Source organism: Carcharhinus amblyrhynchos, chromosome 18 (genome assembly GCF_965287045.1).
Source record: "Carcharhinus amblyrhynchos chromosome 18, sCarAmb.v2.hapA, whole genome shotgun sequence".
In the NCBI taxonomy this organism is placed as follows: Eukaryota; Metazoa; Chordata; class Chondrichthyes; order Carcharhiniformes; family Carcharhinidae; genus Carcharhinus; species Carcharhinus amblyrhynchos.
The window spans coordinates 6,209,443-6,222,027 of record NC_137341.1 but is presented as its reverse complement, the minus strand read 5'-3'; the positions used below and the strand labels follow the sequence as shown (position 1 = coordinate 6,222,027).

The following is a 12,585-nucleotide window of genomic DNA, read 5'->3' as shown; positions in this document are numbered from 1 at the left end:
TATTCTATAGACCTTGCTTTTTCTCGGAGGGTGTGGTGCCATTAGTAGCTCTGTAAAACAGATTGTCGTGTGTTTGTGGAGAAAGGAATTTCCCCAGAGAAAGCTTTTTAGCTGATGCATGCGGTGCCTTTATTGACCCTGGCATGCAGAAAGGAATGGATTCAAAAGATAGCTGCAGGCGCATCTCAAAAACTTGTAAATGAATACAATTTTTATCATCCTGAAGTTGTGCAAAATTCACAAATGTATTTTTCTAAATTTCAGTTCAGTTTTTGGAATTTGTTCTCGACACTCACGTGGAAACTGAACCTGTGGTGCAGAATGGTTTTGGCTTTAATATTTGATTTGCGCGATATATGAGCTGCTTTCAAATAAGCTAAAATCTGTATAGTTATTGAGTAGCTCATGCCAACGTAGGAGACGACCACAAGTAACTCTCCGTAACCCTCTCGTGGTACAGGCAATGAAAAACAGGAAAAATTGGCAAATGAATGGTAAATTATATTGGATGATCTTCCTTTGATGTAAAGTCAAGCCCCTCCTCCTAAGTCTTGTTTGCCGGTACCACCTGCTGACCTTTTACGTTTACAATCCGAATCCATTTCAGAACAAACGTGACGGTTCGGCTATTTAAATGTATATTAAACGCGTTTGAATTTCCGGCGATTGAAGCCTTTCCGACGTCGTGACGCAAGGGGGAATCGACAAAATGTCCATCGTCTAGCCTTTTCTCCTCGAGTCCAAAGGCGTAGCGCGGTACCGCAATCTCCGACACTGGTAGTCTAAAGAGGCGGATACCAAATCCGCCGAGCTAGAACGGGAATCGACTCTGCTGTTGGCACTAAACAGATCGACGCTGGCCATCCAGCCGACTGAGCTGACCGCCCGACAAAAGTGTGAAGGACACGAGACGAAGGAAGTGTTAACGGTAATGTTGAAGACTAAAGAAGATGCCGATAGTGGCGTAGTGGAAGATAGCAGAACAACGCTTTGTGAATGCAAAACTTAACGAGTGACGTGGCCCTGACGGGACAGGGAGCGCACTGGGGCAAAAAAATTGGATTAAAAAAGGGGTCAGGAAGGAAAGGAGTTCATAGTCTGACGTTGTTAAACGCAACAAGTCCAGAAGGCTGTAATGTGCGTTAATGGAAAGATGAAGTCCTGTTCCTTCAGTTTACGTGAGGCTCGCTGGAATACGGTAGCAGGTCAAGGTGGGCATTTGGGCATGAAAGCAAAACGGTAAGTCGAAATAGCAAGCGACAGGAAGGTCGTTGTTACGCTTGTGGATTTTGCAGAGCCACCACCCAGTCTCAGTTTAGTCCCCTGAATGGAGAGGAGACTGCACGGAAAGACCGAGTTGAAGGAGGTACAAGTGAAACTCTACCTCTGGAGTTCTGTAGCTTGTTGTAATAAGAAAATACACTGCAGAATCCCCACCGCGCAGGAGACGACCACTTGGCCCCTCAGGTCTACGTGGACTCTTCAAAGAGCACTCTACGCAGCCCCTCACCCTGCCCGATACCATATAACCTCACACGTTACCGTGACCGATTCACACGTGTTTGAACACTAAAGGGCAATTGAGCACGGCCAATCCACCTAACCTGCACATCTTTGGACTGAGAGGAAACTGAAACACCCAGAGGAAACCCATGCAGACATCGGGAGAACGTACAAACTCAACACAGTCACTTAAGGCTGGAATCAAACCCAGGTCCTTAGCACTGAGGCAGCAGTTGTACTGTAAAATATCGCAGTCACTTATTTTCTTTATATGTCAGTGTAAGATTGAATACTAGCGAAATGTATCAGAGCGCAGTAAAGCATTCTGAATAGTTTTGGTATATTTAGCACGCAATTAAAAATTGCGTTACGCTTAGGTGATGGCCGTCTCTATCCGATTTCACATCGAAATTTTCAACGTAAAATTTTCTTCAAATCAAACGTTGCTCAAGGTTAATTTGATCTTTTACCACGTGGAACGCACGAGTCCTGGGCTAGATCTTGAAGACCGTGAAGCGTTAGTAATCGAACCATTCGAAGTTTATGTCGAGTTTAATTGTTCGGTTGAGGAACTTTAACATTAGAACGAGCGTGTGTACGTTGACCTTGAGCTCAAGCACCACGTACTGTACTTTATTTAACTTTAACCCTAGCGCGGTAATTAAAAACCAAAGATATTTATACTTTTTCATATTTGGAAGTGAGTCGATTGCGGTGAGGTTAACAGGACGTCGGGGACCTCGGTGAGCGATGTTACTAATAGCCAGTCTTACCTCCTTCAAGTCATCTCAATAGTTAACGGTTAGGAAAGCGTCACCTAAGTCTAGGACTGAATCACATGCAGAAAAAGCAAACTACTTTTGCCTGTGGAACATAACACAACCAGCCTCCTGCCAGGGTTCAGATTGTGGAGATGCTGGCATTGGCATGGGGTAAACAAAGGTGTTGTGGGACTTCTTACAGGTTGGCAGTTAATTAGATTTCTCCCATTTACAACATGTTTTAATAACGTATTCACGTTTTAGAGCGGTTTTAAAAGTGCTGCCAACTGTGCCTTGTATTTTTATATTTGATTTAGCACGGTTGATAAATTGTTACTGCACGTACCAAAATTTAGTTTCAGTTTTAAAGCTTTTGTAACTGTTTGAAATTTTGTAAAAGACTGGGCCACGCGACCCTCGCCCTCTGTTAGCCCTCTCTCCAACTCGACTCTGATCTCCTGCTCGTTGAGCCAGATCACCATCTCTAGGTTATTCTCTCTTCTTCACAAGCCCCCCCACCCCAGATCCTTGTATCGTTAAGTAATGGCCCTAATTTTCTGCAGTGAGTTTAATTTGTTTTCACAGTGCAAACACTGTAAATTCTTGATATCCTTAAGGAAGTTGACACTGATTCCAGTTTTAATGAAACTAACAGCAGTGGGACGTGGATCATCCAGTAATTTGGAGCACCTTGCGACATACACTGCATCGCTTCCTTGCTACAAATTGCTGGGTTTTTTTACACCGATAACAGTGTGCGCATTTAACACACTGTTATTTATCGGAAAATTCTGGGTCTTTTGTTTGGATTGTGAAAAGCTGCCTGGGCCAGCTATATCTGCGACATCCCTGGTTTAACCAGATCGTGTTGATTTCTGGATACGATCGCCAAAGTTGTTACGGGACTCGGTGTGAATAAAGCACTGATTTGGTTTCAGAAAGCAGTTAAGAAAGAACAATATTACTCATTTATCTGTCATCTTAGCTTTTGAGCGTACTTTTAATAGTTGATGAGGTTTAACCTGAAATATTTGACACACGAGGAGTATATGGCTGGCAAGTCCCCAATGTAATCTGCCGGTAAAGAGTAGATTATTAGCCCTGAGACATGCTAAATTTAGTTCGCTCCGTATTTGTTCGTAGGCATGAGTCTGCATGTGAAAGCTGCCTTTGTTACAGCAAACATCATGTTTCTGCCAATGGGCTGCATTGAAACATTGATTCCCTATTTGTTTTTTTTTGTTAATTTTCAAAACCAAGAGTTGTTCTGGAATTCTTTTACCATTGTTTATTTCCCATTCGCCTGGGGAGAAAAGCCTGACTTCAGGAAAACTGCACTGATGACGTGAATTTAAATTTTGTTGTTGTTTTGAGGTCTCCATCCAAAATGACATTTTCATTAAACCGGTCTGTGAAAAATGTCTGGTGATTGATGCGCAGACAGGAGGCATAGGATTGAACTAATGGACTTGGAGCATTTTTGCATTAGTTCAATGGGGATGCAATTTCTATGAACTTGGGAAAATTGATCTTTTTGCTTTCTACATTTACGGTAGGTAGTTACAAATCAGGATTAGTATTTGGTTAAAGTCAGCATTATTAGGGGGACGGTGGGCGAGCGTTGCACTGCAGAGTCTCGATACAGCGTGAAACGAAGGAAAAAGAAAAGGCCGCGTAATCCCTTTATCTCTCGTGGACATCCGTTTCCTGTTAGAACCCTGATCTATCGTATTCGACGTGCAGGATTGGAAATCGTACCCGTTTACCGCGTACAGAAATTGGGAATTAACACGGCTCTTATTCATAATCTACCGGAAGGGTCGAGTCATCGATCGCTGAGCGGAGCTAATAGAAATTCTTCGGCTCCTAATCCTTTGTTTTGACCTTACTACTTTGTACAGAATCCATCGCTCCACCATCAATTGTATTTGTTATTATAAAAGGTTTTCAACGTGCTGTTCTGTGAACTTAATTTGAATTGTTTTGCATTTCTGAGTTCTCTTCCTGTTAAGTAATCTAAAATTTCCTTGTGAAATCTTCACGTTTTGTAGTACAATGATTACAGATGGACACAGTGTCGTGTCTCACTAACGCATGGCAGAATGTCCCCATCCCTTGAATAGGAGATACTTTATAGATGTACTTGGATGCCCTAATGAATAATCAAATACTGCACCATTATTTCCCCTCTGGCACGCTATATTAACCCACAGAAGAATGGTCTGAGGACACACGTGAGCTGCCGATCACCAACGTGGCGTGCTGTAATGTATTATTTTGTGGATTAATACTTCTAAATGCGTGTCAAGTTCTGCCTGTGAGCAGGTGAATCTGTTTCACGCGGCCCAAAGTTGATGTCGAGGACTCCCTGGGCGACCCACTCCGAACTGTGCGACACCGTGCCGCCGCTCTTGTTGGATCTGTCCTGTCATTGGGACAGGGCGTATTTAAGGATGGTCACGTCTGGGTCACGGTTATACCAACGGAATGATAACCCACGACAACGTCAACCTGTTGCTCGACTGGACGTTATGGTAGTTCTCCCAATTTTGGCACGAGCTCCCCAGATGTTAACGAGGAGGACTTGGCAGGTTCAACGGTGCTGCATTTGCTATTGTCATTCCCAGCGCGCAGGTCCATGCTGAGTAGGCTGCCCAGTTTCATTGTTTTGAGATTTTCTTTTAGCTGTTTGACGCAACTGAGTGAAATGCCATAGCAAGCCAGAGGAGAATTAAAAATCAACCGCGTTGCCGTGAGTGTGGAGTCATATGTAGGCCAAACCAGATAAGGATGCCAGATTTCCTTCCCTAAAGGATAGTAGTGAACCAGATAGGTTTTTATGACAATTGGCAATGATTTCACGGTCATCGTTAGACTTAAGTTCCATAATTTTTATTGAATTCAAATTCTACCGCCTGCTACGGTGGGATTTGAACCTGGTTTCCCAAAGCTTTGGATTACTGGTGATTCTCAGAATGTGACTAAATAGCGATGGGGGCATTGTGGAATACTGCTCAATATTTGAGTTTTAGGACTCCCAATCGTAGCAAAGATGCGACGAGTCGGTTACCAAACCCCCAGGGGTGGGATTTTCCGGCCTCGCTCGCTCCAAAGCCGTTAAATCCCGCACGAGGTCGACAGATCTTTCCACGGTCCGCCCCTCGCCTACTACGATTCCCACAGCGGGCAGAGCAAGAAAATTAACTGTTCTCGAAAGTTTATAAATCTGAGATTTCCCATTAATGGTTATTTGAAGCTCAGTTGTTCAGTCAGTAACTGTCTGATTTTTAAGCATATGTTCCAAGTATTGTGCTCTGAGTAATTTAGAATTAGAAAGTTTCCAGCTTTTATAAATACTTCCGTATTTTCCGAAACGTGTTCGACGCCGGTGCCCTCAAAAGGGTGAGCAGCTTACGGTCATCTGGGACTGTGACGCCTTTATCTTTTACAGATCATTGTTCACAGCTGTCCAGCGAGAGCTATGCTGTATATCGATCACCTCTCTGAAGAAGCCGTTCAGATTCAAAACGTTGACTCTCTTTTACGACAGATGTCGCCGGACCTGCTTTGCGTTTTCAACATTTTCTGTTTTTGTTTGATTTCCGACGCCGGTGCTCTTGGGTTTACTATTTAGCCGATAATTATCCAATTTACTCCTCTTAACCCCCGTCGTCTCCTTCTGATCGGTTCCTGCCACTTTCACTGTTGCCACAAATTTCTTCTGAGGCACCTAATGTCGTGGTGCCGTAAGGTATTTAGTACATTTGTAAGTGAAATGCTGAACTTGAACCAAAACAGAAAATGTTACCAGAATTTGCAGAAAATTGATATGTTTAATGACAAAAAAATTGAGAGGTTCACAAAGTTGTCCTGTCGTACTGAAAAAAATTTCTTCTGTTTTTGCAGGAATTGACTATAAGACCACTACAATCCTGCTGGACGGCAGGCGTGTAAAGTTAGAGCTCTGGTAAGATAATGTTTTTTTTTGGTCGGTACGAATTACTGTGCAGTCCTCGATGCGGTATTTTTCAGAATATTGACGCAGGAGCGTTCAGTAACGTCTACAGTTTTATTTTTATATATTGCCCAGGCCCGTTTCGTAAACTAGTATACAATGAACGAGGACAGCCACAGCACTCGTTTCCTTCAAATCTGCACCTGATCCTTGTGACTACGTACGGTCAGAAGTTTGCAATGTACTTTCACTTAAAGACTAGTCTTTGGAACTTTACGCTGCTGCCAGTTTAAGATTGGCTGAATTCGATAAGTGTTTAACATTAAGTGGTTAAGAGACAGTTGCAAGCTAACTTGAATTCGTATACCATATGGTTATATGTACACAGGTCCCAAATGTGTAGTTCTGGCACATATGCTTCACTTTGAAAATATTTAAGCGCACGCTAATGGAAAGACAGTACTTCGTATTTATAGTCTTCGTAATTGTGAAATAAAAGCTTATCTGTTTTAACCAATTTAATGAAGATTCGTTTGCTACGAGAAGCATGCGGTTAAGATGCAACTGAGTGACTTACTATGCCGTTTTAAAGTACAGTTCAGAGTCAGCCACGTAAATGTGGGTCTAGAGTCACACAAGCCAGACCAAGGAAAGACAGCAAGTTTTGTTCCCCAAAATTAGTGAAACAAATGGGTTTTTAAGACAGTGCAACAACTTCAGTGTCATTATTGCTATCTTACAGCCTCCTCTTCCTAAATTTTGTAAATTGATATGAAGTCCAGAATTCCAAAAAACAATGAAAACTTTCAAATAGTTACGATGCAGTTTCAACTCTAGTTCTCTGGATTGTCAGTTGCGCTTCAGTGACAGCACTCTTGTCTGAGTCGAAGTCAACTCCAGAGACTTGAGCACGTACTTTAGACGAACGACAGTTCGGTGCGTTGTCGGAGACGCTGTCTTCTGGATGATTGACGTGACTGTGAGATCCTGCAAAAACCCCCTCAGGTGGATGCAAAATCCCCCCAGGTGCTATTTGAAGAAGGATATGGCTATTTGCCTGGCACTCTGGCCAATTTTTTTTAGAAGTTTATTTGTCAGCGTCACAAGTAGGCTTACGTTAACACTGCACTGAAGTTACTGTGACAATCCCCGAGTCGACGCACAGCGGCACCTGTTCGGGTACACCGAGGGAGAATTTAGTACGGCCGGTGCACCTAACCGGTACTACGTTCAGACTGTGGGAGGAAAGCGGAACGCCCAGAGGAAACCCTGCAGACGCTGAGAGAACACGCAGACTCTGCGTAGACAGTGACCCAAACCGGGAATCAAACTTGTCCCTGGCACTCGGGCAGTAGCGCCAACCGCTGCGACGTCCGTTATCTTGTCAAAACGAAAACAGATTATTTGGTCACGTTGCTGCTTTGTCGGACTTGCCGTGCTCAAATTTTGTTGCTCAATTTCCCTACTTTACAGCAATGACTACACTGCAAAAGTACTTCATTTGACTGTAAAGCACTTTGGGCCATTTTAAGATTGCAAAAGGTACAATATAAATGCAAGTTATTTTTCCTAATTTTTTTCTATTTTCCCTCTTTACCGCTCCCTAGACAGACCTTTAGTCCCTCAAATTGTTCCGCCGTTCAAGTAGATCACAGTCGCTCATGTCAGCATTAAATTACACGCCTCGTGGCAAAACTAAGGCTATTAGAAGTTTCTCGATAGAGTGCAATGTAGTGACCCTCCGTAAATGAATGCAATCTATCGCTGCGACAAAAGGTTAACCGCTGCTTGTCTGTCAAATGTCATTCGCTCGAGCATTGTTTGTACGATTAGCCGCTGAGTGTATATAAAACTGTTTATGGCCCCATCTAACTAAAACAAAGTACAAGTTGCTTGAGAAGAATAACGTCAATACTCCTTTTACACCACGAAAATGATGTCAGACACTTGCTGTAACCTCCCCAAGGAGTTGTGGTCATTCAGGGTTTACTTTTGCTCACTGATTCAGTGTAGCGTTACGTACGTTAGTCATGCAAAACTATCAGAAACGGAATAGAACATTTGAAAAGAAAGGCTTTTGCACCAGTGAAATTCAATTTGGTCTCTTTTTCTTGAAAGGAATGGCTTTAATACGTAGGATCGGTGACTAATTTTCACATTGAACCTTAGAATCCTGGATCCTAGATAAATTAAATTGTACCCACCCATAATTCGGCATACTATACTGAGAATTAAGTTACTAGATGGTGATTTTTACGGGAGGTGATTATAAAATCCAGAATTTCGAGAAACGGTGAAAATGTCAATTGTCTTCCTTCCCATTTGAGGAATGTAAGTCAGAAGAACATATTTTATTGAGCCGCTTGCGTCTGACGTGGAAATTGGTGTTACTTTTCATAACGTATTGTACACAAATTTAGGCGTAGAAATCTGGGGCGCTTTGAGTAGATTCCTGATGTGATGTCACAGAACATAGAATCACTACAGTGCAGAAGGAGGCCATTCAGCCCATTGAGTCTGTACTGACCACAATCCCACGCAGACCCCATCCCTGTAAACCCATGTTCTTACCCATGTTCAGGAGCGATTTAGCACGGCCAGTCCACCTAACCGGCACATCTTTGGACTGAGGGAGGAAACCAGAGCGTCCGAGGAAACGCACGCGGACACCGGGAGAATGTGCAAACTCCGCACGAGCAGCGACCTGAGGCTGGAATTGAACCTGGGTCCCTGGTGCTGTGAGGCAGCAGTGCTAACCAGTATGCCACCCCTAGGATGTCAATCCTAATACTAATCGTAATTGTGGCGTACGAACATACAAATTAGAACGTAAGAAATAGGAGCAGGAGTAGGCCATCCAGCCCTTCGAGCCTGCCCCACCATTCAATAAGATCACGGCTGATCTGTCGTGTCTCAGTTCCACATTCCCGCCCTCTCCCCATAACCCTTAATCCCCTCGCTTATCAAAAACCCATCAACCCGCGTCTTAAAAATATTTAGCGAGGCAGCCTCCACCACCTCAACGGGCAGAGAATTCCAGAGATTCACCACCCTTTGAGTGAACAAGTTCCTCCTCAACTCGGTTCTAAACCGCACCCCCCCCCCCCACCTTTATCTTGAGGCTGTGCCCCCTAGTCCTACTGTCCTTTCTGAGCGGGAACAGCCTCTCCACCTCCATCCTATCCATCCCATTCATCATCTTATACGTCTCAATGAGATCTCCCCTCATTCTTCTGAACTCTAACGAGTACAAGCCTAGTTTATTCAGCCTCTCCTCATAGCTCAACCCCCTCAAGTCCGGTATCAGCCTAGTAAACCTCCTCTGCGCTCCCTCCAAGGCGAAAATATCCTTGCGTAAGCACGGCGACCAAAACTGCACACAGTACTGCAGCTGCGGCCTCACCGATGCCCTGTACAGTCGCAGCAAGACCTCCCTACTTTAATATTCAATCCCCCTCGCTATGAAGGCCAGCATCCCATTCGCCTTCCTGACCACCTGCTGCACCTGCAGGCTGGGTTTTTGCGACTCGTGCACAAGGACCCCGAGGTCCCTCTGCACCGTCGCCTGCTGCAGTTTTTCGCCCCGTAAGTAATAGTCCTTCCTACCGTTATTCCTACCAAAGTGGACCACCTCGCACTTGCCGACATTAAATTCCATTTGCCACTTTCTGGCCCGTTCGCCCAGCCTATCTCGATCCTTCTGCAGACTCTCCACACCCTCCACGCGATTTGCCGTTCCACCGATCTTGGTGTCGTCAGCAAATTTCGACACCCTACGCTCGGTTCCCTCCTCCAGATCATCTATATAAACGGTAAATAGCTGAGGCCCCAGCACCGACCCCTGGGGCACTCCACTAGTCACCGACCGCCGATCCGAACAGCACCCGTCGAGCCCCGCTCTCTGCCTCCTATTTGACAACCGATCCTCTATCCACGCTAACACCCTACCCCCAACTCCATGCCCCCTTACCTTCTGCAGTAACCTCTTGTGAGGTACCTTGTCGAACGCCTTCTGAAAATTAAGAAAGACCACATCCACCGGCTCTCCTCTATCCACCGCCCAAGACACATCCTCGTAGAACTCCAATAAATTTGTCAGACGCGACTTCCCCTTAACGAAACCGTTAAATTATTAGGAGCGGCAGTCGGCCATTTGGCCCATTGCACTTTCTCTGCTTTTCAATAAGATTGTAGCTCATCTGATTTTACTCTCTACGCCACTTTTGTGCTTACCCGCTGTAATCTTTGACACCCTTGTTCGTTAAAAATCTACCTCTACCAAAAAAAATCCAACGAATTGGCCTCTTCTGCAGTCTGAGAAAGGAGTTCGATGAACCTACGATCCTTTTGAGAGAAAATATTTCTCCTAGTTCACGTCTTAAACGGGAGGCCCCTTATTTTTAAACTGTCTGTTAGTTCTAGTCACTCCCACAGGGTAAAGATCTTTCTCGCATCTGTCCACTCAGGATGCGATTCAAGAAAATCATCGTCGATCTTCTAAACTCCAGTCGGTCCAACTTTGAGTCTCGTAACCGCCTTATCCCAGGAATCGGCCGAAGAGCCTTCTCTGAACTGATTCTAATGCAGTTCTATCGTTTCTTAAATGAGGAGTACTATACATAGTACTGGAGACTGGTCTCACCGGTGCCTCGTACAACTGACGTGAAAGATCCCTACTTAGATATTCCGTTCCCCTTGCAATAAATTACAACGTTTCATTTGTCTCCCTAATCATTTGCTGCACCTGCACCATAATTGTTGGAAAGTATTTCTTGTGATCCGTGTATCAGGGCACTCAGATTCCACTGAAGCATAGAGTTCTGCAATCTTTCTCCATTTTGTTCATTTGCTGCTGTTCTGTTCTTAAGGTTATCCTATTTCAGCCCCACCCATTTGAAAATGGAACAAATATATAAACTTAAACCAGGGGTTGGGAGGTAGAAAAATAACTAGATAGCTATAAATTAATCCTTAGCTGTGGGAAAGTATTTCTGAGATGATGGAGGTTTTATTTAAAGTAGTTTTTTTTTTAACTGTTTGCAGCACTTGGATAGTTTATACAGGTCGTTACATGATCAGTAAGATGCCTGAAGAGACTTGCCTAGATAACTTATTCCTAGCCAATTATCCTACGACAAGAAGTGAAACTGAGGAGGACATCGAAGAACTTCAAGTCGGTAGAATGGGCAAATAGGTGGCAGTTGGCGTTCAGTGCGGAGCGTGAGGTGAATTTACTTTCACGAGAAAGGCACGGACAGACAATTCTGAAAAGGGTGCAGAAGCAGAGGGATCTGGACGTATATGCGCGTAGATCATTGAAAGTGGCAGGACAGGTATAGAGAACAGTTACTAAAGCGTACAGTATCAAAAGGCACCTGTTAGACCTCATCTGGAATCTTGTGTACAGTTCCGGGTGCCACACTATAGGAAGGATGCGAAAGCGTTGGAGTGCAGAAGAGGTTTACGAGAATGGGTTAATTGAGATATTTAAGTTTATGAGGATAGATTAGAGAAGTTGGGACTGCTCGCGCTAAGGTGCTCAAAATCACGAGGGGGCTGGACAGAGTCGACGGGGAGAAATTGTTCCTACTCGTAAAAGGATCAGGCGCAAGAGGGCACCGGTTTAAAGTGATTTGCAAAAAAACTTCTTCACACGACGAGTGGCGTGGGTTTGGAACGCACTGACTGGAAGTACGGTGGGGGCAGATTCAAGAGGGCCTTAGTGGTTTGCTTGAATAGAAATAGTGTGCAGGATATGAGAAAAAGACAAAAAATGACAGTAAGTCAAAAAGCTCGTTTGGAGAGCTGGTGCCGACACTACGAGCCAAATGACCACCATCTGTGCCGTAACAATTCTGTGACTCTGAAGATCTAACGATGTCTTTAGCTGAAAGGAATTGAAGGGCAGGAGACGATCGGTCTGCGATTTGCAAATGTAAATCCACATCCATTTTAAATTAATACATTCTGACCATTTTTATTACCGACGTATGAATTTGTGAAGCAGAGAACTAAATTGCTTGCAGCGTACTTTCTCTGCAATATTGGCAATTGAATAGTTTACGTAGTAAGACGCAAGACAGAGGGGCTACTATTAAAGCCGGAGAGGTTTGTAATCCCAGCGTACCAAGTTTCCATAACCACTTTCCATTATAAATGCTTACCTCAGAAGTTGGATGAAAAGCGTTGACACAAAGTGCACACGAATGCACGTATGTTCGTTATCTTCTTGCATTACCTCAATTTTGTAAAGAATAAGTCATTACTAGCTTCTCGACTAATCTAAAGGTACCTGACATCTATTACGCAAATCTTTTTGATCCACGTCTGCAAACAGCTCGACGTCAGCCACCGTTTCGGAATCGG

The 12,585-nt window shown here is 44.1% G+C and overlaps 1 protein-coding gene across 1 annotated transcript in view; it reads left to right on the top strand.

Annotated features, from left to right (window-relative positions):
• Nucleotides 1–12,585, top strand: part of rab40c (RAB40c, member RAS oncogene family) — an 87,640-nt gene that overhangs the window by 40,175 nt on the left and 34,880 nt on the right. The window contains exon 2 of the mRNA XM_080206066.1: nt 6,171–6,231. Within this exon, the coding sequence (XP_080062192.1) occupies nt 6,171–6,231 (61 nt within the window). The remainder of the gene's footprint in view (nt 1–6,170; nt 6,232–12,585) is intronic.